Below are 24,653 nucleotides of genomic sequence, written 5' to 3'. Positions count from 1 at the left end.
CAATAGGGCTTCAGACCCTGCTGATAGCCGGGCCTCCTGGGACTTCCTCAGGTTGCAGATTGGGAGTGACACTTTTCCACAGAGGGAGGCAGTACAGAGGTCTGAGGTCTGGGCGCAAGGGTTGGTTGGACAGCTTTCTAACTCCTACTGAAACGTTCTTTATATGGCATTACTGTTTCATTTGAAGTAGTATGAGTTTCTAGAATGCTAGGTACAGTTTTATTCAACAATTCCCTGTGTGATGTTTCTCTATGTAAACATATGTGCGCATTGGAATCTTAGAACTGTGCATATTTTCTAGTGATCTTGGCTTGGTGGGTCATGTTTTGAAAATGTACATTGTTTTCTGTTCCAGACTCCTTTTAACTTTGGCGTGAATCACAGGACACCACCTTACCCCGCCGGGGATTACTGCCTTCTGTGCAGAAGCGAGCGGAAAGACTCTTCATTCTCAGAGAGTGGGATTAAGGCTGCGAGCAGACTGGCCCTTTCCACGGCCCCCAAGGGCAACAGCGTGCTGCACCTGCCACTGTGGGTGTGCCCGGACTGCCGGCGGGCTGTGGAGAAAGAGGGGGGACCCGGAGGCCCGGACCAGCCCGCGGTGAGTGCCCTGCGCAGAGCGCACACCGTCTCCTGCCCCCGCGGGCAGTGCAGGCGTTCATCTGGAAGGAGCCCCCTCCTGTGCCGTCTTCTGCCCTTCCTGGCCACACTGGTAGTAGGCAGTAGACCTGCCCTCCTTGGTCAGACAGCTCAGTCAGCTGGGGCTGGGGGCAAAGGGTGTTTTTTGGCTTTTTAGTCTGGTCTCAGGATTTCTTGGGTGAAGCAGTTTGCTGAAGAGCTGGGAGACTTTTTATCTGTTTAGTTCTGGACAGTTCCATGTGCTGGTAACTCACCTGAAATTCTTTCCCGGATGCAATTTTCAAGTCTGGGTTTCCCCCCTTTTCCTTGATTTCACGCCTCGGCTGAATGGAGCCGTTCTTGGGGCCCAGGCCTGTGTGGGAAGGCCACATCCTTGTTCTGATGTTCGGCCCGGGCTTAGTGGTCCTGGTTCTGAAAGGGCTTTCAAATCTGCTCTTTGGCTTCAGAAAGGAGTTGACTATGCAGCCATCAGAGGGCCCATCTCCTCAGGCTTCTCTGCCCTTTGATCTGCCTGCAGGCAGCTGTTTCTGAGCTGTCCTTTGGTTAAGGAGCCCGTTTTCTGACCTGGGACTGCTTTCCAGCTCAGTCTCTGGGAAGGTTTGGCGAGTGCTCCATGCTATGGTGGGAGTCTTCCTGGCCTCTCCCGTCTCGTCTGTCTCCTTGCTGCCTGCCACTTAGCCAGGACTTCTGTTTTAGGGTTTCCTTCAAGGCAGCACCCCAACTCACGTGCAGTGTCTGTAGTTGTGCTTAAGTAGCTAAACCTCTGACTCAGGTGGATTTCTCACCCGCCCCCCCCCTCCCCCATATCCCTCTGCTGGCTGCATTTGCCTGCGTAGTGCCTCCTCCTAATGTCCTGTTGGTTCTTTTTGTCGGTTTCTTCTTCACTGGATTATATAGTCCATGAGGGCAGCTATTTTTGTGTAGTATTTTCTTACCAAGAACAGTGCCTAGCCTCGCATATTTTAGGTGCCCAAAATAATGAATTAATAAATAATGAATGAACAAAGAAATGAATAGACCATGGAGTGCCCTCATTAGGGATTAAGAAGATGGCATAATTAGCCTGAACATTTTACTTTGTTTCCTTTCTGTGTCCACTTAAAAGTGTTTGGTCTTTCCCCATTTTTTAATGGAAGACTGTTTAGGATTGGTTAAGCCTGACTGTGCCTTTGGGAAAGGGTTGCTGTGTTAGTTCTTCCTGGGTTTGAAGGAGGTGGACTACCTGGGATTTCCATGGGGGAGTCTCACTTCTTGACTCCCAGTTTGTCCTGGAGAAGGGATTATCAAATGAGCCTTGCTCTCCTCGTCCAAAAAAGTGACCCCAGGGACCACAGAGGTGTCTCGTTGGCCAGTGTTCTGCTACTTGTATAAAGTTGGCCTCCTTTGTTCAAGCTGGTTAAAATCACTGGCTTTTAAAAAAATGAGATATAATTTATATGTGGCAAAATCCACCCTTTGAAAGTGTATCTATTCAGTGAGCTTTGACAAATTTGTACAGTTGTGTGACCACCACTACTCCACAGGCTCCCTTGTAACTACTGACCTGATTCCTGTCCCCACAGCCTTGCTTTTTCCCGCATCACATGGGTCCCTCTCATGTGGTATCATGTCTTTGAGAGCCGTGCGTCAGTGGTCTGTTGCTGGTTGTTGCTGAGTAAATTGTAGACACGCACCACAGTTTTTCTCGCTCACCATTGATGGACGTGGGTTGTCTCCAGATGTGGACTGTTGCTCTGGCTACGTGCCCGCACCCCGAGATGGTGCGAACCTCTCCTTCTCTCTCCCTCCCTCCCCACTGCTCACTTCAGAGAAGCTCCCAGTGCAGGGCCAGGGAGGCCCACCTCACCGGGCTTCAGATGCCCGCCCATTGTCATCCTCGCCATGGCTTGGTTGCTATGGTCACTTCTTTCCTCTGATGCGTCACAAACCTTTCCTCCTGTCCCGGCTCCTGCCCAGGAGAGTGCAAAGGCTCTGGACTTGTCCGCATTTGAGGCAGCCCACCTTTGACCTCGCCCTCCCTCCCCCAGTCGCCGTCTCCTGCTCTCTTCACAGCTGTGCGTGTGTCTGGGCGAATCTTAAACTTCTGATCTAATTTATTTCATGAATGAGGGTTTTTCCATTTATTTTCAAGTTAGTTTTGGTAAATTATATTTCTTAGAAGCTGTCAGAGTTCCTGGTATGCAGTTGTGTGTTGGTGGTCTCTTTCCGTTTCTTACCATATCTACAGGTGCAGCTCTTCTTCTTTGTCAGATTTGTGCTTTTGTTCTTTTTTTTAACCAGTCTTACTAGAAGTCTGTCAGTTTTTTCTTTTCAAAGAAGGGCTTTTTAATTTTTAAAGTGTGTCTCTTTTCACTTTGTTTCATGAATTGCTACTGTGTCATATTTGTGTGGTACATGCTTGATGAGTTATGCTGTGGGACATATGACAAGAGTTGAACAGCACACACAAGAGCAGGGTCACTGTCCCTCTCACCTCCTCACCATCCTCTTCATTTCTCCAGAGGCAGAGGCGTCCGCTGTGGCCAGATCCTTGTCTGCTCCTCTGGAGATGCTCGGTTCTGTTCTGTGTGTTGACAGGTGGTAAAGTCCCAAATTCCAGACATCAGTCAGTGAGTGGCGACGTGTGGCTCTCCCAGCTTCTTTCTTGTTCTTGCAGAGGGGCACAATGCCACACTAGGTGGCTGCACGTCGGTGGGCATGCTCTCCAGTTTCTGGGCCTCTCCTGAGGGCTGCCAACAGGTGTCTGGGAGCCTGAGCTTAGGTGCCAGCTGCTTCGGGGAGCTGCACTCCATGCTGGTCTCGCCTGGAGACCTGTGGGAACCTGAGCCTTGCTCAGCCTGCCTGCTTGGAGGGTGGGAGGGGAGACAGCCCTGTCCACGCGCTGATGCCGGGCGGCCTGACACAGCCACCAGGGCCTGCATCACACAGGCCTGTGGACTGGGCCGCAAACACAATGTTTTCTTCTTTCTCTGGTTCCACCCCAGTTTTTCTTCTCTGATGTGTGCCGGAAACCTCGAATTACTGCTCTGGATTTTGAAATGTTTGTTGTATCGGCAGTTTGAAATATTATCCAGTTTTCAATATTTCTGTTTTCAGCCATGAATTGTTCAGAAGTATTCGTAACTATCCACATTTATTCTCTCTTGAATTACCTTTAATCGTACTCACTTTAAATTTAATGCTGGTATAGTTGAAAGTGGTGGTCTACAGTCACTTATGCTAATACATGGTTAAGTTTTTCTAAATGTTCTGTGTGTGCCTAAAAGCATCTTCTCAGGGTTTAGATTTTCACTTGTTCATTGTGCTCTTAAGTCCTGTGTTCTTAACTAATTTTTTGTGTGCTTAATCTATCAATTTCTGAGTCAGATCAGTTAAAATCTACTACACCTATATCATTTGTCCTTTTTTGCTTGTAAATATTTCCAATTTTTGCTTTACATGTTTTAAGGCTGTACTGGGTGAGTGCAGGTTGAGATAATTAAATCTTGGTGCATTGTTCCTTTTTTGCACCAAAATCATCTGTGGTGGCCCCTTTCTCCTAAGGGCTGTTTGTTTGCACTTTGTATAGCATGCGGGCATCCGCCCTCTCCTTTCACGTCCTCTTTTCAGCCTCTGGGTGTGACATGTGTGTTAGGTGGTCTTGTGCAGCCCGCTGAGAGACAGGCTTAACGTGGCCTCATTGGAGAGTCAACTTCTTAATAGTGAAATTGACCCTTGTCACTGACTGGGCTTGCTGGTCTGTTTGGGTTTGTTTCTGCTCCCACGGGTCACAAGTCCAGCGTTGCCCTGAGCCCATCCCCTCCCCTTCTCCCCTCCTCCCCAGAGCTCACACTCCTGACGCTTGCTTGTTCTTGTTCTCCTGCCCTTGTGTGAGAGCCCTACACCTCCATCCCTAAACACTGTCATGTGGCTTTCCTGGCGTTTTGAACTTTGTAAAAATATCAGCACAGTATGTGTCATTTTGTCTGATTTATTTTGTTCAGCGTTATGTTTGAGATTCATAAGTGTTGTGATTTCTTCACTCTCATCACTGTATCGGCTCGCCCTTTTGAATGTACTGCATTGTAGCTGTTCTCAGGTCGTGCTGTCAGGAATGGTGTGCGTGGAGCAGACGCTCACACGCTCCATGGGTCACCCACATGGGAAAGGAACTGCTGAGTTAGAGGGACTTGATGGCATTAGGTGACTACCTTCCAGCACACGCTGGTCATTTGGGAAATAGTGGTTTACCGAGTTAGGCAGATCTTCTAGATGCTGACACCTTTCAAATAAAAACTGATATTTGTTATGGTCACCACCAGTCTCATCAGAAGAGTCTTAAATGTGGAGAAGCTTTTGAACCCACAGTGATGGATACAAGTTTTCCAAACTTCTCATTTTTGCTTGGAAGCTCAAATTTGATGATTGGCCACAAATCGTGGCAGCTGTTTTCCTTGAAGTGACAGGCTCATTTCATTGGTTTTTCATTCCAAGTCTGAATACCCTCGTCTGGTCTGTCAGGCGTTCTTTCAAGTTGGTGATGTTTCATGGGCGAGTGGCTCATTCAGCACACGGCGCCCAGCGCTTTCCTTGGGGACAGTCACTGCAGAAGTGCTTTCTGCAGACTGTGTGCGTTAGCACACAGAAAATCCAGAAGACATGTGCTTAAGGGCTGCGATTGAACGCAGCAAATGATTTTACTGCCTAAGGACATTCCTGAGTGCATGCTGGTGAAGGATGCAGCACAAGTATACTTCGTTGCACGGGATCCATTCTTGCCAAGGTGCCGGCGCTTTCACTCACCATTGCATGGTGCAAATGTCAACACAGTGAAAAGGGCAAAGAACGTCTTACATTAACATGGAAATAGTTTGGACTTGGGGACCTGCTGCAGAGGCCGTCAGGACTCCCAGCATCCATGGCCACATTGAGAACTGCTGTTGGGCTGGTTATTTGTCTTGCTCTTCTGACATGTGGGGCTCTTTACGCTGCTCAACGCTGGCCCCGTCCATTAGATGCGTTGCAGAGATCCCCGCCTCTCTTTGGCTTCTCTTTTCACTATGTTGATAGTGTCTTTTGATGAACACAAGTTTAGTTTTAATCTAGCCAAACTTCTCAATTTTTTCCTTAGTAGTTACTGCTGTCTTTCGTCCTGTTCATTAGTGTTTTTTCCTGTATGAAATTGTAAATATAGTTTTGGTTTGTAATTGCTCCTATCAGCTGTCCAAAGAAATATGTGAATGACAAATATGAGCCATATAGGGAATTTAAAAATTTTAGTAGCCACATGTCAAAAAATAAAAAGAAACAAGTGATATTATAGTTTTTACCCCAGTACATCCAAGCTCATTTCAGCCTGTTTTCAAAAATAAAAATATTAAATGAGATATTTTCTATTTTTTTGTACGAAATATCAGAATCCTGGTGTATTTTACACTCACAGCGCGTGTCACTTAGCACACTCACATTTCAGATGCTCATTAGCCACATACGGGGCTGCTGAGCACACAGCTCTGTGTGGTTATCATTTTGCCTTCCTGTTTAGACCTGCAACCTGCCTGGAATGGAAATTACAAGTTTTATATGGTGGGAAGTAAAGGTCAAGTTTAATTTATTTCCATGTGGGGATCCAGTTCCCTAGCAGCATTTATTGAAACGGCTGTTCCCCACTCTTCAGCACCACCTTTTTACAAATCAAGGTCCACATATGTGCGGGTGTATTCTGTTCTGTTGGATTGTTTGTCCTTCTGCCAACAGCTTGTCATCTTAATGACTGTAGCTTTTTAATACCATCTTCAGAGAGAACGTCCTCTTACCTTGTGCTCTTCAAAAATATTTTGGTTATTCTTGGTTCTTTTCATTTCTGTATAATTGAACATTCCCTTGTCATTCCTCCCCCAACACACACACCCGTGTTGAGATTTGACTGGGACTGCAGTGACTCTCTAAGTCAGTAGGAGGACAATTGATTTCTTTCTAATACTGTCTAATACTTCTAATCCCATGAGTATGGAATTTTTCTCCATTTATAAGTGTTTCATATTTTTCTGTGCTATGCCATTATACCTTTTTTCAAGAAATTTACTCATAGGTATTAGACTTTTAATTATACTGTTTTTTAAAAAATGATATATATTTACATATTTCCTACTCTAAGTTTATTGGAAGAGATGTTATTGACTTCTTTTTAACTTGTTAATTTGATGATGAGTCGTATAGGTCTTTGACCTCACTTGTCACAAGTGGAATCCCAAATTTTTTTCAAGAGTTGCAATTTCAAGTCACAGTCAGTTTGTCTCAGACACCCTGTGTGTTGCTGGGTGATCAGCAGTCGTCCTGAAAAGTCCCCACGCAGATGACTTGTGCTCGCCTCCTTGGCCCTGGTCACTGTACAACCCGAGACAGTGGGTAGAGTGACGAGTGGAGTACTGACAAGGCAGTTGTGGGGAGCGCCTAGCATTTGAAGTGGAGGTGAGTGAGAAGTGGTTATCACATAGGAGCGTCATAACCAGAACGGAGCGAAGGTCTTCATTTGAGGGAGGGATGGTGGAGGCAGCAGTTGACGGGCCTAGGATTGGGTTTTTTACTTGAAGGTAATAAGCCAGCTTGTTAGTATTTCATGGGTGCTGGCGGAAGACCCAAGACTCCTGGGTTGGAGCCCAAGGACTTTAGTACTCACGATCTGCATGCGTCATGAGCACGGGATGTCTGCTCTCCCTGCTCACCCACCCATCCCCCGAATCCCACATCAGTGAAGCAGAGAAGCCCACAGGTGCTATGGGCACATGATCTGTGTCACAGCTCGGGGACCCTGAGTGTGGGGGACCTGCCACTCTTTATTTATTTTTTTTAGACATTTTATTGGGGAACAGTCTGTGTTTCCAGGACCCATCAGCTCCAAGTCAAGTAGTTGTCTTCAATCTAGTTGTGGAGGGCACAGTTTCTTGGCCCATGTGGGAATCGAACCGGCAACCTTGGTATTATGAGCCTGCACTCTAACCACCTGAGCTAACCAGCTGCCCCCCACCACTCTTTTAGTAAGCAGTCAGCTAGCCTGCTCTGTCTCAAGGTCATTAGCTGCATGAACACCCTGAGAAGTGGGCCCGGATGGGGGGCATAGTCAGAGCCTTACAGCTTTGACACGTCCAAGACATGGAGGAGCATGAGAGGCCCCTGAGCATTGGCTCCCAGCAGCCTTCCTCAAGGTCGTAAGTGTGTGGCAACAAAGAGATTGTATCTGACTTTTGACTAGATGCTAGTGTTGGTGGAAGGGTGGGAGCAGAAGCCAGACTGCACTGTGGGACGAATAACTTACTGGTGAGGAAGCTGAGAAAATCCATTTAAGGTGCCGATTTTAAGATTTTTGACTGTGAGGGGAGGAGACGAGAGATCCGGAAGGGGATGTAAAGCTGGAGGAAATACGTGGGATGTTTAAATACTGAGGGAAAGAGCTGGTGGTTGGGGAAAGGTCTCCATTTATATTTTATTTTGCACTGTTATATTTGAGATATACCCATATCAGATATATATGAGAATATGTGTATGATACACGTATTATGAAGGATAATAAAATGAACACCAGCCAGCCTAGAAGTCAGGTTGTCCCTAATTGTGCGTGCCTGTCTGTGCTCCTCCCTTCCCCGTCTTCCCCTCCCCTTTTCAGGTAACCACTGTCCTTGAACTCTGTATCTATTATTCCCTTATAAAAAAAAAAACCCCGGCTGGCCAAATGACTCAGTTGGTTAAGAGTTGGCTTAAGAGCGCGGGCTCTGAGCAATGGGGCCACTGGTTTGATTCCCACATGGTCCAGTGACAATGCGTCCCAGTTGAGCTGTCGCTGAGCTGCCAACAGATGGCAGGATGGCTCAGCTGGTGCAACAACAAGATTGCCTGTTCGATGGTGGGCTACGCCCACCCGCAACTAAAACTGAACTCAGCACTTTGAGCTGAGCTGCCGCCCGGATGGCCCAGTGGATGGAGCGTGCACTCTTAACAAGAAGGCTGCTGGTTGGACTCCCACATGGGATGGTGGCTACGCCCACCCGCAACTAAGACTGAACACAGCACCTTGAGCTTAGAGGCCACAAGCTGCCGACGGGCAGCCAGATGGCAACTGGCGCCCTCCACAGTGAAGACTGAAGAACAACAACTTGGCTAGTCCCCTTCCCTGATTCCCCAACACTGTTCCCCTCCCCTAATTCCCCAATAAAATCTTTAAAAATAAATAAATAAATAAATAAATAATAAACCTTTAAAAATTTTATCACCTATATGTGTATCTCTAAATAATAAATTATTAATTTTGTTTTTGATCTTCATGAAAATAGTGTATGCTTGTGTTGTCTTTTGTGCCTTGCTTTTCTTTGTTGAGAAGATTCCTCATGCTGTCTGGGTAGCTGCAGTTTATTCATTTTCCCAAACATAATTTACTCATAATTCACACATAATTCAGTATGTTAGCTGTACTATAATTCATTAATAATTTTTTTCAAAGATATAGCGTTGTTTTCCATTTTTTGCAATTATGGAAAAATGTTTTTGGGGGCATTTACATGCCAGTCTCCTGGCACTGATTTGTAAGAATTTTGTTAGGCTGTGTATTTTCCAGAGAAACAAAACCAGTAGTGGATGTATGTATGTATGTATGTATGTATGTATGTATGTATGTATGTATGTACAGATGGAAGGATGAAGGAAGAAAGAAGGGAGGGAGGAAGGAAGGAAGGAAGAAAGGAAGGAAGGAAGGAAGGAAGGGTTGGTTGTGGATGGATGGATGAATGATGGATAGATGGAAGAATGGCTAGATGATGGATGGATGGGTGGATGATGGATGAGTGGATCGATGAGTGGGTGGATGGGTGGGTGGATAGATGAGTAAATGCATGGGTGGGCTGGTAAATGGATCATGGATGGTTGCAAATGGATAGATGATGGATGGAGGATGGATGGATGGATGGATGGATTGATTGTGGATGGATGGATGGATGGATGGATGGATGGATGGTGAATGATGGTTGGATGATGGATGGATGGATGATGAATGATGGGTGGATGATGGATGGATGGATAATTGATGGATAGATGGATGGATGGGTGGGTGGGTAGATGGATGATGGATGGTTGGAAGAATGAATAGAGGAGGATGGATGGATAGGTGAGTGGACGGATGGGTGGGTGAATGTATGGGTGGGTAAATAGGTAGATGATGGATGGATAATGGATGGGTGGTGGGTAGATGGATGATGGATGGATGGAAGAGTGGATAGATGATGGAAGAATAGATAGATAGGTAGATTATGGATGGATGATTGATGGATGGATGGGAGGGAGGAAGGGAGAGGGGAGATTAATTGTGGTTGTGGAGACCAAGAAGTCCCACAACCTGCTGGCTTTAAGCTGGAGGCCCAGGAAGCTGATGGTGTAGTTCAGTCTGATTGCAGAGGCCTGAGAACCAAGGGGCCAGTGGGTCAGTTGTGGTCTGAGTGTGAAAGTTCTAGTACTAAAGTGCTGGTGCCTGAGGGCAGAAGATGGAGGTATTTGTTCAAGCAGGAAGAGTGAAGTCACTCTTCTGCCTTTTTTCTATTTGGCCCTTCAGTCGAATGGATGAGGCCCACCCTCATTGGGGAAGGCAGTCTTCTTTACTCAGTCTACAGTTCCAGTGCTAATCTCTTCCTGAGATGACCTCACAGCCACACCCAAAAATAATGTTCTACCTTCTTTAGTCAAGTTGACACATAAATTTAACCATCATGGAGTGTTTATCTATGGAGTAGAATTGCTGGCTTATAGGTAAATGAAATACTTACATTTATAAGAGAATACCAGTTTCCCAAGTGAGTATTCCCTTTGTATCCCCACCAGCAGTGTTTAAGTTCCAGTCACCCATATTCCTGCCCATACTTGGCATTGGGAAAACAGAGTTTGAAATTTTGGGGGGAATTTCGGGGGAAATTAAGAAGGAGTAAGGTAGAGAAATGGTGGTGCTCATAGCTCCCACCTAAGGTAGGGGAGCCAGGATATCTTTCTAGAAGAATCATCCTTTAAAAAAAAAAAAGTTTTATTGGGGAATTGGGGGAGGGGAACAGCGTTGGGGAATCAGAGAAGGGGAACAGACAAGTTGCTGTCCTTTTGTTCTTCAGTCTAGCTGTGGAGGACGTTGCTTCACTGGCCCATGTTGGTATTATCATTGCGCTCTTCCCGGGTGAGGCAGTTGCTCGCCCACCAGTGGACGGCTGCTCACGGCAGCTCATGAAAGCTCATGGCCACTGCCAGCCAGCTCCACTTCAGTCTACGCCGTCGCTGGCGACTCACGGCAGCCCAGCTCCAGGTTGAACTGTTGTTCACCATCTTAGCTGTAGAGGACGCAGCATCACTGGCCCTCAAGTGGGCTCCGAACTGGGGCCCTGCTGCTCAGAGCTGGCGTCCCAAGCCAACTCCTAACCAACGCGCCACTCAGCCGGCCCGAATCATCCTTCTTTTGAGACAGGATTTGCAGGCAAAGCTGCATAGGAGGTATATAAGGTGGGACTATGGGTGTAGAAGTTGAGAAAATTGCTACCAGAGTCCTTTTATGAAATTGTTTTTGAGAGGGAGAGTAGATTTAGCGGGCCTGGAATGGATCGAAGTGGTAAGGTTTCAGATGGTCCCCATGAGAAATGGGGACAGTGAGCTAGCAGGGTGTCCAGGTTGCTTGCCAGCCTGAGATCCCCGTCGAAGGTGGAGACATCACTGTGCAGTGGCCCCAACCCGCCCATCAGCCAGGGTCCAGGTGTCAGGCAGGGAGAGCAATGAGGGGCGGTTAGTGAGCGGCAGCCTGGCTGTGCAGGTCCACCTCCAGGCACCCGAGAGCAGTGGGCTCACCCCTCCCACTGGCATGCACCGCGGCCCCTGCAAATGGCTGGCACCCACACACCCCTTTGCCCTGGCTCCTATCTCACCCAGCTCAAGGCATCTGTACAGGCCTAGCACAGAGCAGGCACCTGGGGATGATTTTTGATCGAAGGAGCAAGCTACCTTTGATATGCCAAGGTAATGAATGTTTTAGGACTTCCAAACATTGACAATCCTCTGTCTGCACAGCGGAGTTCACACCTGGGGCAGGAGCTGTGGATGTGTTTTCTGGTCTGTGAGTTCTCTGACAGCTCAAACAGTTCTTGTTTGTATTCTGATAATGGGGGTTGGAGGGCTTTGCCCCCAACTTCTGTGACCTGTTGGGCCTGGGGGCGCTACTTGTTAAGGCTGCTGAGAAAGGAGCAGAGGTTGTCTTAGTACCTAACGTTCTCTGCTGAGGCCAAGCAAAGAGCCGTCAAAGGCCTGTCCTGGCCTGGCCTGTGTGTGTGGGAGAAGCTCAGACCTGCAGAGATGCGGGCTGGTTGGGATGTTTGGTAGAGACCTGATGGACCCAGGCTTGACTCAGGAGCCTGCCACTGAGTAGTCGGAACCAGGCCTGTGCTGAATTTAGCAGCTTGGTTTAGGTTACTCATTCAACTGTCTCTTTAAAATAATGTTTATTTGAATTTTAATGATTTTCAGGCATTTTTTTGCATGTAAGTTGTAGACCAACTTGGGTTTTTATCGTTATACAAAGGTTTAAAACACTTAAGTTATATTGCATTTTACGTTTATGTTTGTTTAAATAACAAAAATAGTTTGGTTGGGGGGTGGGAGATGGCACTTTTGGAGAATTGTTTTTTCTTTAGGGGCTCTGCATAGCCCTGAGACACCCTGCCATGAGGATGACTGCTTGGCAAATTAATATTCTGCTTTTGTGTTTCCACGGTTGAGTGTTTTCAAGGCTCTGTTTTGGTTGTGGACATTAGCAGTTGTGCCTGTGTTCTCATATATATGGTTAAAATGTAAGTCTTGGGGCCGGCCGAGTGGCGCATTGGTTAAGAGCTGGTTTCGGACGCCAGAGGGCCCCAGTTCGGATCCCACATTAGGGCCAATGACACTGCCCTTTACAGCTAAAATGCTGAACAACAGCTCAACCTGGAGCTGGGCTGCCGTGAGTCGCTGGCGACAGCGTATGCTGCAGCCCCTGCTGCAAGTGAGTTGCCATGGGCTACCATGTGTAGCCAGCAGCCAGCGTGAGCGGCCAGCAGCTGCAGTGAGTGGCCGTCCGGAAGCCGGCGACTGATCTGCCTCGCCCGGGAAGAGTGCAATGATGGTGCCAACTTGGGCCAGTGAAGCAACATCCTCCACAACTAGATTGAAGAACAAAAAGGACAGCAACTTGTCTGTTCCCCTTCCCCCAATTCCCCAGCACTGTTCCCATCCCCCAATTCCCCAATTTAAAAAAAAATAAAAAAATAAATTAAAATGTAAGTCTTGCATGTTACACTAAGGAGCTGGGTTCTCAGATAGTCACTGTAAGGCACATGGTCCCAGTTTACATCAGCCACTTAAGAGTTTGCATTAGCATTCATCCTTATCTTGAATGTTTGCTCTGCTGGGTCTTGGCTCATAATATAAACATATACAATTCCTTTATAATGAACTTCATGGAAGTGGTTGCTGACGTAATTTGTCACTACTTCCCAGAATTGTCAGATTAGGAGGGCAGAACTTTAGTCAGCCTCCTAGAAAGGTAACCTGAATGGTGGTCTTTGGTTTCTTTCACTTAACACAATGCTTCTGAGATTTATCCATGTTGCTGCATGTCTCAGGAGTGAATCCCTTTTTATTTCGGAGTCATGTTCCATTGTATGGATGAACCACGATTTGCTTATCTGTCTCCAGTAGAGGGACATTTGTGTTCCCTGGCCTGGGCTATTATGATGAAAGCTCATAGAAACATTTCAGTGCAAGATTTTGTGTGGATACTGTTCATTTCTCTGTGATAAATACCTAAGAGTGGATTTCAAGTCATAGGGTAAGTGTATACCTAATGTTGTAAGGAAGTGTCATGCTATTTTTCAAGGTGCTTATACTCTTTTCCAGCCATGTATGAGAGTTTCTTTTGGTCTCCATCCTCACCAAAGCTGGATATTGACAATCCTTAATTATAACCATTCTAGTGACTTATAATGTTTATCGCATATGGTTGGGTTTTTTTTAATTTTTTAATTTTTAAAAATTTATTTATTATTATTTTTTAGCTGAGCCATCCTGCCACCTGTTGGCAGCTCAGCTGCAGCTCAGCTTGGGCCAGGCATTGAACCGTTGTTGCTCAGAGCTTGCACTCTTGAGCGAGCTCTTAACCAACTGAGCCACTTGGCCAGCCCTTTTTAAAGTTTTTTATTAGTTTCAGGTGTACAAAGCAACATACTAGTTAGACATTTAAACCCCTCATAAAGTGATAACCCTCCCCCCTAAGCTACTACCCCTCTGACATCTTATATAGCTGTTACAATACCATCAACTGTCTTCCCTATGTTGTACTCCACACCCCGTGACTATATAAACCTATATATTTAGTTATAGTTGACATTCAACATCATTCTGCTTCAGCTTCAGGTGTAGAGAACATTGGTCAGGCATCTACACAGTCTATGATGTGACCCCCCTGATAAGTCCAGTGCCCATCTGGCACCTTGCATGATCTTTACAACATTGCTGATTATATCCCCCAATCTGTATTAATTATCAGTTTGTATTTCTTAATGCCTTCACCTTTTCACCCTGCCCCCAACCCCATTCCCATCTATCATCCTGATCTAGTACCTATATGTCACCATACCTAGTTATTACAATACTACTGACTATATTCCTTATGCTACACCCTGCATCCCCATGACTACTGTGTAACAACCAATTTGTACTTCTTAATCCCTTCCCCTTTCACCTATCCTTAACCCCCATCCCATCTTAAAGAAGCCCCTCTGAGATCCCTTGTAATACTGGTTTGGTGGTGATGAACTCCTTCAGCTTTTTCTTGTCTGGGAAGCTCCTCATCTCTCCTTTAATTTTAAATGACAGCCTTGCTGGGTAGAGTAATCTTGGTTGTATGGCATTGCTTTTCATTACTTGGAATATTTCCTGCCACTCCTTTCTTGCCTGCAAAGTTTCTGTTGAGAAATCAGCTGCCAGTCTTATGGGCGCTCCCTTGTAGGTAACTAACTGCTTTTCTCTTGCTGTTTTTAAGATTCTCTTTTAATCTTTAACCTCTGGCATTTTAATTATGATGTGTCTGGTGTGGGCCTCTTTGGGTTCATCTTGTTTGGGACTCTCTGCTTCCTGGGCTTGTATGTCTTATTTCCTTCACCAGGTTAGGGAAGTTTTCTGTCATTATTTCTTCAAATAGGTTTTCAATTCCTTGCTTCTCTCGTCTCCTGGTACCCCTATAATGCGAACGTTGGTATGCTTCATGTCCCAGAGGCCCCTTAAAGTCTCTTCGGTTTTTTGGATTATTTTTTCTTTTGGCTGCTCTGGTTGGGTGTTTTCTGGTACTTCATCTTCTGCATTGCTAGTTGGATCCTCTGCTTCATCTAATCCGTTGATTCCCTATAATCTTTGTTTCCATTATTGTACCCTTTATTTCTAATTGGTTCTTTTTCATGGTTTCCATCTCCATTTTTATGCTTCCTATCTCTCTGTTGATGTTCTCCCTGAGATCATTGAGCATTCTTATAACCAGGGTTTGGAACTCTGCATCTGATAGGTTGCTTATCTCCATTTCGCTTAGTTCTTTTCTGGAGCTTTGTTCTGTTCTTTTATTTGGGATATGTTTCTTTGTCTCCCCATTTTGGCTGCCTCCTTGTGTTTGTTTCTATGTATTAGGTAGAGCTGCTATGTCTTCCCGGTCTAAATAGAGTGGCCTTATGTAGTAGGTATGTTGTGGGGTTCAGTGGCGCAGTCTTTCTGGTCACCTGAGCCATGTGCTCCAGGTGTGTCCTTTGTGGTTGAGCCTTGGTTGATAATTGCACATCAACGGGAGGGACTGACCCTGTGGAGCAGAATCTGCCTCAGCAGGACTCTGGTCCCTGCCCAATCCGCCACACTGGGAGGTGGCTGGGTGGTGCTCCAGCTCGTTTTGAAGCTGGCCACTGGGGGCGCCAGACCCAGGACCACCTTGGAGGGGATCTGCTGTAGGTTAAGTTCAGCCACAGCCCGTGTCCCACCTGGGGCCACCTAACAGGAGCCACAAAGAAATCTGTAGATGGCTGCCGCCCATGCTGTGCTTGGAAGCGTGTTGAGAGGCCAAGCCGGGAGCCAAGGCCGGCTGCCGTTAGTGCCGGCTTAGGGCTGCTCAGCCAGAGGTACAGGACACGCTCAAGCCAGATGCTGTTTGGGTTTCACGAACCTTTTGAGAGACCTTGGAAAGTCTGCAGCTTGAGCCATTGCAGGCGGTCTGCATGAAAAAGCCACTGAAAGCAGCCTGGGTGTACCTGAAAGTTGCATGGGGCCGGTTCTTGAATCACCAGGGCATGGTGAACAAACTGCAGAGACTCAGATATGGCAGCTGCCTGTGTTCTCACGCTGGGAAGGGGGAGGGCTCAACAAAGAAACAATGGCCTTCACCAGCTCCTCCATCTAGGAGAAAACTTCCTCTCCAACCCCCGTCCCAAGCCAGACAACTCAGTTCTCCACCATATATCCCTGCTGCCTCTCCAGCGGCTGCCCCAGCGCTGGAGCTCAGAGCGAGTGATTCCATTGGTGGGTAAGTCCGTGCGCGGTCCCTTTAAGTGGAGCACCTGAGAGTGCAACCGCCCTCAGTCTCACTCAGTCACAATCTCCGCTGGTTTTCACAACTAGAAATTATGGGGACTCCTCTCCCCGGCGCTGAAACCCTGGGCTGGGGTGGGGCTTGGACCTCTCACTCCTCTGGGCGATGGGGGGACCCCCACAGCCGAAATAGCCTTCCCGATCTTTAATGGTCACACGCAGGTGTAGGACCAGCACGTTCAGCATCTCTGACCTTCCTACCAGTCTGGAGATGGCTGCTTCTGCGCGTCCTTGCTTGAAAGGCTTCAGTTCAGCGCGATTTTAGGTGATTCTCAGTAATGGTGGTTTTGTAGATTAGTTGTAATTTTGATGTGGTTGTGAGAGAAGGTAAACACATCCTTCACCTACTGCACCATCGTGGTCTTTTCCTCTATTACATATGGCTTTTTATATATATATGGCTTTAATTTGCGTGTTGTTGTTTTTTAAGGATTTTTTTTTTGGGGTAATTGGGGGAGGGAACAGTGTTGGGGAACCGGGGAAGGGGAACCAACAAGTTGCTGTCCTTTTGTTCTTCAGTCTAGTTGTGGAGGACGTCGCTTCACTGGCCCATGTTGGTATTGTGATCATTGCGCTCTTCCTGGGTGAGGCAGATGTGTCACCGGCCATTGGATGGCTGCCCACACTGGCTGCCGGCTGCCCACACTGGCTGCCGGCCACTCATGGTAGCTTACGGCACCCCACTGCAGCCTACGCTGTTGCCGGCAACTCACGGCAGCCCAGCTCCAGGTCGAGCTGTTGTTCACCGTCTTGCTGTAGAGGGCGCAGCATCACTGGCCCTCATGTGGGATCCGAACGGCGGCCCTGCTGCTCAGAACTCATGCTCCCAAGCCATCTCTTAACCCATGAGCCACTCAGCTGGCCCAAATTTGCGTTTTCTTAATCACCTGTTGAGCATTTTTATATGTTTTAATTTTCCACCTGTATCTCTTTGGTGAAGTGGCTGCTCAAATCTTTTGCCTAATTTTAATTGGATTGTTTGTCTTATTATTATTGAGTTGTGAGAGATCTTTATATATTCTGAATATAAACCTCTTATCAGATATGTTTCTCAAATATTTTCTTCCAATGTGTGTGGCTTGCCTTTTCATTATATGATATAACACTTTTTTCAAGAGCAGAAGTTTTAAATTTTGATCAAGTCTAATTTATCAATTTAAATGATTTGGGCCTTTTGTGTTCAATGTAAGAAATCTTTGCTACTTATCGTTATAAAAATTTTGCCTTGTGTTGCTTTCTGTGGTTTGAGTTTATACATTTGATCTGTGATCCATTTTAAGTGAAGTTTTAAAAAAATTTTTAAAAACTTTATTGGGGAACAGTGTGTTTTGGGGGGGAACAATGTGCTTTTTCCAGGCTCCATCAGCTCCAAGTCAAGTTGTTGTCCTTCAGTCTTAGTTGTGGAGGGCACAGCTCAGCTGCAAGTCCAGTCGCCGTTTTTAATCTAGTTGGGTGGGGGGGGGCATAGCCCAACATCCCATGCAGGAGTCGAACCAGCAACCTTGTTGTTAAGAGCATGCACTCTAACCAACTGAGCCATCCAGCCCCCCCTTGAGTGAAGTTTTGTATCACTTGTGAAGTATAATAAGAATTGAGGTTCACCTTTTTGTATGTAGATATCTAATTGTTCCAGAACTATTTGTTGAAAACACAATTTTTCCTCATTGAATTACCTTGGCATCTTAGTCAGAAATTGGTTGATGCTGTGTGTGGGGGTCTGCTTCTGGACTCTGTTCCACTTTACATACACATCCATCTTGTTTTCCCAGCACCATGCCACCTCAATTACAGAAGCTTTGTATAGTAAGTCATGAAATTAGGTAGTAGAGGTCCTCTGGCTTTATTTTTTCAAAAGTGTTTTGGGTATTCTAATAGGTCCTTTGCGTTCCCATGTCAAGTTTAGAATCGTCTTGCCAGTTTCTACAGAAAGGCCTGCTGCGATTTTAGTCTGCATCGTGTTGAGTTACAGACCAGTTTGGGGAGAATTGACATCTTAATATTGAGTCTCCCAGTCCATGAACATTTATTTAGGTCTTTTAAATTTATTCTCAGAATAATACTGTAGTGTTTACAGGCTTTATACAAAGTGTATTGAAAAATTTCCAAAGTATTTCATCTTTTTCTTGCTATCTTATAATGGTACTTTAAAAATTGTCAATATCCAAATGTTAATTGCTAGTATATTGAAATACAGTTTTGTTTTGTATAATTGACCTTGTATCCTGTGAAAACTCATTTATTAATTCTAGTGGTCTTTTGGTAGATTCCTTCAGATTTTCCACATAGATGATCACGTCATCTACAAGTAATGTATTTATTCCTTTCCAATCTGTATGTCTTTTATTTTTTTCTTGCCTTATTCCATTGACTAGGATCTCCAGTATAATGTTGAATAGGAGTGGCATGAGTAGACATCCTTCCCTGTTTCCAGTCTTGGGGGGAAAGCAGTTAGTCTTTTACTGTTAAGTATGTGTTAGCTGTAGGATTTTGTAGATCAGGTTGAAGAAGTTTACTTCTGTTTTTAGTTTGCTGATATTTATCATGAATGGATATTTAGTTTCGTCAAACTTTTTTTTTACATCTATTGAGATAGTCATAGAGGTTTTGTTGTTGTTTTTTAGTTAACAAAATTAATTATGGTGGGCCAGCTGAGTGGCTCAGTTGGTTAAGAGCTCACACAAGAGTGCGAGCTCTGAGCAACAGGGTCGTTGGTTCAATTCCCGGCCCAAGCTGAGCTGCTGCTGAGCTGTCAACAGGTGGCAGGATGGCTCAGCTAAAAAAGAAATATATACAGGGATTAAAAAAAATTTTTTTTAACGTTGAAAGAACCTTTTATTCCTGGGATAATCCACACTTGGTCATGATATATGTATTATCCTTTTTATAGTTTGCTGTATTGGATTTGCTAATATTTTATTAGGATTAGTGCATCTGTGTCCATGGAGGATATTAGTCTAGAGCAGGGGTCAGCAAACTTTTGAGACGGAAGAGCCACCAGGGGTCAGCAAACTGTGGCTCGCAAACTGGCCCTGAAGTAAAATTTAAAATGAAAATAAAACTATCATGGTTTCATTTATAAAAATTTTAAAGGATATTATTCACGTGATGGTGATTATGTAAAAATGTATTTATGGCTCTTGAATAATTTTTAAATTGTCGTGAGGGACGGACAGGATTGGCTCTTGCAGGGGTCGGCAAACTTTTAAGGCGAATGTACCCAAAGAGCCGCACGTGGCTCGCGAGCTGCAGTTTGCCAACCCCTGTTCTAGCGGCTTCTTTCCTAACAATATCTTTGTGTGGCTTGGTGTCAGGATAATACTGCATAGAATGAATTAGGACATATTCTCTTTAATTTTCTGGAAAATTTTGTGTAGAATTGGTATTATTTCTGCCTTAAATGTCTGGTAGAATTCCCTAGAGAAGCTATCTTGACCCAGAGTTGCCTTATTAGGAAGATTTTGAGTTCAATTTAATTTTTACCTGTTCAATGAGTTGATTTTATTTGATAAAAGTTACCTATTTCTTTATGAGTGAGCTTTGTTAATTTTTGTCTTTTAAAGATGTTTACATAATTATTTCACAATATATGTAAGTCAAGTCATTATGCTGTACACCTTAAACTTATACAGTGATGCATGTCAATTTCATGTTTAAAAATTTGGGGGGAAAAGGAAATTTGTCATTTCATGTCAAGTGGATGGGCATGAAGTTGTTCAGAATATTCCTATATTTCTTTTCAGTTTCCATAAGATCTGTAATGATTGAGCCCCTCAATCCTGATTTTCCTTCCTGATATAGCGGTTGTTTGAATTAGGTCTCTTTTTCCTTATAGCCTGGCTAGAGGTATACCATGCTTATTGATCTTTCAAAAAAACACATTTTGGTTGAATTGACTTTTTCATTTTCTATTTGATTTATTTTTGCTCTGAAGTTTCTTATTTCTTCTGCCTTTCTGTTTTACATTTAATTTGTTATTCATTTAAGGATTTACTGTACAGTCATCATGTGCCCTATTTTAAAAGGCCTAACTTCATTCCTTGTCACCCAGAAATGTTGCTTTCTAGGTTCGGGTTGCTGTCGCGTCTGCCCTGTGTTCCTGTGTGCCGGGCGGTATCACTGGTACTAGTGCTGAGCAGGTCAGAAAGGGTCCTGCTCTCGTGGGACTGGTCGTCCAGTGATGAAGACGGGATAAAGACGAGAAAGCAAGGAGAGCACCGGGATTTCAGATAGCAGTTGAGAGAGTAAGAGACTAACTGGGGTGGTCAAGGTCAGGACATGAACAGGGACACTTGAACATAAGAATAATGAACTAGTAACAGAGGTCAGCTTCCCAGACTTGTGGAAGGAACTCTAAGGAATCCAGTCCTGGCGGGTCCAGGAAGCAGCCCGACTGTAAAGCCTGGGCAGAGGACCCGAGGAGGACATACTTGCAAGAGGCCCTCCTTGGAGAGGGTGCGGTTAGGACTCTGGGACAGCAGAGAGGTTGCTGAGAGGAGCTGGGGACAGAGGGAGAGCCCTGCGTCCGCGGTGTTCCTCCAGCGCCCTCTGCTGCCCCTCCATCAGAGCGGCGGAGAAGGGGGGATTTGGCACGGAAGAGGCAGAAAGCTGTCACAGGCTCAGCCGCCTCCCCAGTAGGTAAGGTTTTGCTGAGGCGTGACAGGGAGAGAGTTCTGCCGGTGCTGTCGGGAGCCATCCAGACGGTGGATTAGCGTCTGGGCAGGAAGTGGTCTTAGAAAGTTCAGGTTGTTTCTAAGTGGGGGAGGTTTCTGCAGGCTGCGCGCTCCTGCATTGGAAGTGCCCTTCTGGCTGCTGCTTGAACAAAGCAGCACAGTAGGTGGGCAGGATGCCAGCCAAGAGGTACCCGTGGTCAGTGTGGGCTGGCAGCGGTGGACAGAGAAACACATGTGATTTGTGGGTCTGCGTAGGACAGGAGAGCACACCTTCACCCAGGCGACCCAACCCAGTGCTGCTAGGGCGCTACCTGGTCCTCCCACCACTGCCTGCAAAGCTGCCCCACGATCACATGCCAGGCAGACCCCATCACCGTTCATGTCACTCGTGGTGTTAGGGTTGTCTCATCTCCAGGAATTCTGGTCCAATCTGCAGAAACCCCGAACGTCTCATCTAGTTTGCTGCTCCCTCCCAGCTTTTGGGAGTGATGTCAGGAATTCCCAAGGGAAGGCTGTGGAATGGAGGGCACTGGGTGGGGCTTGTCCTGTTTCCTTGTACCTTCCTGGGTACAGAGGAAGCACCAGGCAGGAGGACTTGGGGTGTCTGTTCTGTGACAGGCTTTCTGAGGGTCTCTTTGGTGACCAGGGCCCAAGGTCCAAACAGGTGGCCCGTAGTGGGTGGCTCTTGCTTCAGGCTTTCCTAGACCTCAGTCAGGACTTTTCACTGGGCTGTCTGCAGGGACTCTTTGTGACACCCTAAGCCCGCCCTGCCCCCGTCCTAACCCCCTTTTCTGGTTGGGCTCTGTCATGATGACTCAAGCCCCTGCCCTCAGAGAGCGCCGTGGGACTTGGCCTCCCACGTGTGGGGGGGCGCCCCCCCCCACTGCCCACAGGGGAGGATCTGGCTAGTCTCCCACCCTCAGGCTTTTCCTTTTCAGAGCCACATACGGTGCCCATGTGCCCAAACTCCAAGGGACCCATGACAGGCCCACTTTGTCCAGTGGCCAACTGGGGTGATGCTACAAGTGTCTGAGCAAACCTGAACAAGCACCCAGCCAAGGAGTGAGACCCAGGCCGCTCTGGGACAGGCAGACCCCACAGAGAGGTGACAAGAGAAGGGACGGTGCAGTTCTCTACACATGAGATTTCCCTCAGGTGTCTCCCATGACTGCCCTTTGCTTAGGCTGTCGGGGGCCCTGGCCGCCCTGTCAGTGAGCCCTGCGTGCAGGAGGCACCTAGCACCTTTCTTCATGGGGGGGGGGGAGCCTCCAGTTGTAAGATTGGAGGCATGTTCCCAGATAATAAGGTCCATCTCCGGCCCTGGCATGGAGGGACAAGGTGCTGGCTGGGCGGGTAGTGGGATGATCTGAGTCAGGAGAAGCTGAGGGAGGAAAGCAGTTTGTGGGTGGGGCCTGGGGTCGCCTTGGTGTTCTCTGTAGTGGCTGTTAGTAACGTCTTTTAGGTACTGTTGGTGCCAGAGCCTGCTCCATGCTTTCCAGAGCGCACTCGTTCCCAGTCAGAGCAGGCAGCACAAGCACAGCCTCTGGGGCTCTGCGGGCCGGGAGGCCTCTGCCCTGGCCACTTTATGCCGGGCTAGAGGTGGTCACTAGGCTTCCACTGAGCGCCATGTCAGATGACTGGCTGCGTCACTTCCTGGAGATGGCCACTGCAGTGTCACTACCTGTAGAATTGTCCATTTTAAAGAATGAAAGAAATTTTTCACTGCCCTCATGGGGTTATGATACAACTATCGAAGGTAAACAAATAATGGATTTCAAACAAAATTCTTGGGTGTCAAAGAGGAAAGTTTCCAGTGTAATGTCAGTTAAGATATTTTCAGTGTCTTGGTTTTACATGTTTTCTAAAAGGCATTTATCTGAAATTCGTGCATGAGCATTTGAACATAACTAGTCTGTGCTATTCTCTCTTTCAAGCAGGGCCAAGACTTTCTTCTCCACGCCCCTCTTGGCGGGTCCCAGGTGGAGGCCGGCGGCGGGAGGCTAGCTTTGGGCGCCCAGCCGCTGCCTTCGGACGCGGCGTGTGCCTGCGAGGCCTGCAGCGAGCGCAGGTACCAGTGGGCGCCGCGGGAGAGTGGGTTCTGGGCCAGCCCAACAGGTGCTGGAGCTGGAATAGGAAGTGGGCTTTTTCAGAAATGCCGCCCGCTCCCGAGAGGGGCCAGTGGCCTGGCGATGAGAGGGAGAACTGGATGAGTGAGGCTCGTCTGTCCTTCCTGCCCTGAGGACCAACGAGTTAGTGGTCGGGAGGAAGAGGGGCCAGAGCTTAGTCATCAGAACCCAAAGTCGGAGTAGACTGGGGGCTGGGGGGGCGGTGACTGCAGCTGCGAAGGACAAAGGGCAGAGGAGCCAGGCCCAGGGCCCAGTGATGGGGAGAGCTGCCTAATGAGTACCTGGATGGCCAAGGTCAGGGAGCCCGGCAGTCGGCCTGGCAGTTGGCATTCCCAAGCGCTGTCGTGAGAGGAGGGCCTGGCATCGCCCAGAGACAAAGGTCTCAGGACCGACGGCACCCGGGGGCTCTGCGGGCCTGCATGTGGACAGTGCTCTGGCAGCGACAGCAGAGCAGCTGGGAAGAGAGGCACTGTCTGCGGGGTAGGGTGGGGAGGGCGTGCTGCGCGGACTGCCCCTGACCTGCCCGCCCTCTCGTGCCGCCTCACAGGGAGACCTCGGCAGATGCGGAGCGGGAGCCACAGCAGCTGCAGAACTGCTGGTCCGAGGTGCGCTACATGGTCCGCTGTATTTACCGCCAGGCGGGGACCCCACTGGCCGACGACCAGGACCAGTCCCTGGTGCCTGACAAGGACGGGGTGCAGGAGCTCGTGGATAGGTACACCTTGTCCCTGTGTCATGCCCCTCCCTTGCCTCTGCTGGGTGGGCCCCCTTTTCAGGGTCGGGGGAAGCAGGCCTGCTCGTTCTGCATCGGGCACCGTGGGTCTTCAGGCCTCCTGGCTGGAGCAGGCCCTCTGGGTAAGGTTCCAAACTCGCTCTGATGAAATGCTCGGTGCCGGGTAACAGAAATGAAGCAACACAGAAAAAGGACACGGCACATTTCTTAGTGTTGACACTGACAGTAACGTAGTCTTCTGAGTGCTGACTGTGTCGGGTGACACTGAGCACCTTCTCAAGATAGCAAGGAGAGGCAGTTGTCTCTCTGGGAGGTGACAAAACTGAGGCTGCGTGTGGCCGGCGGCTTGAGACCGCACACACAGCGGGAGTGGAGGCTGCTGTGGCAGGCCTGCCCACGCGGATGTCCCCATACAGGCTGGCTCACGGTGTGGTCCGCTCTTCAGTGACACCTTATGCTCGTGACCATACAGAATTTGAGGTGGATGTGATTTTTATTCTTCCTTAATTTGTAGCACCTCTTCTCCCCTTTTTGAAATGTTGCAATAAAAGCAGTAAAATTGAGCTAGACATTTCTGGATTGTTTCTCACGTGAGTCTCTCTCTCATATTTTGGATGCGCACCCTGGGGGGCCTCATAAACTCCTGTGATGTGCACTAGAGTTGATCCTGGGATGGGAGAGGTGGGCCATGGGTTACAGTAACTCGCTGATGAATTTGGTCAGTGTGTTCAGGGTTGGATGTCTGAGCCTCTGATGTTCTATGAGATGGTTCCAGGTGGTATGTGCCTTTTTTAGAAGTTAGGTTTCCTGGTGAGTATGAAGAAAAAAATATATAACCTGCAC

At 47.3% G+C, this 24,653-nt stretch overlaps 1 protein-coding gene across 4 annotated transcripts in view; it reads left to right on the top strand.

The window, feature by feature from the left end:
• The first annotated feature begins 355 nt into the window (after window positions 1-355).
• FAM193A (family with sequence similarity 193 member A) overlaps window positions 356-24,653 on the top strand; it is an 81,230-nt gene continuing 56,932 nt past the window's right edge. The window contains exons 1-4 of one of the 4 annotated variants that reach the window (XM_019658028.1): window positions 525-601; window positions 20,346-20,522; window positions 22,889-23,019; window positions 23,625-23,792. In XM_019658028.1, coding sequence (XP_019513573.1) covers window positions 23,692-23,792 — 101 coding nt within the window. In that variant the 5' untranslated portion in view covers window positions 525-601; window positions 20,346-20,522; window positions 22,889-23,019; window positions 23,625-23,691. Of the gene's footprint in view, window positions 602-20,345; window positions 20,523-22,885; window positions 23,020-23,624; window positions 23,793-24,653 lie in introns of all 4 variants that reach the window. The other 3 variants (XM_019658027.1, XM_019658031.1, XM_019658030.1) reach the window with 3 other exon arrangements.

The sequence above is a fragment of the Hipposideros armiger genome, unplaced genomic scaffold, assembly GCF_001890085.2.
Source record: "Hipposideros armiger isolate ML-2016 unplaced genomic scaffold, ASM189008v1 scaffold_282, whole genome shotgun sequence".
In the NCBI taxonomy this organism is placed as follows: domain Eukaryota; kingdom Metazoa; phylum Chordata; class Mammalia; order Chiroptera; family Hipposideridae; genus Hipposideros; species Hipposideros armiger.
This window is presented reverse-complemented; position numbering and strand designations above follow the sequence as displayed.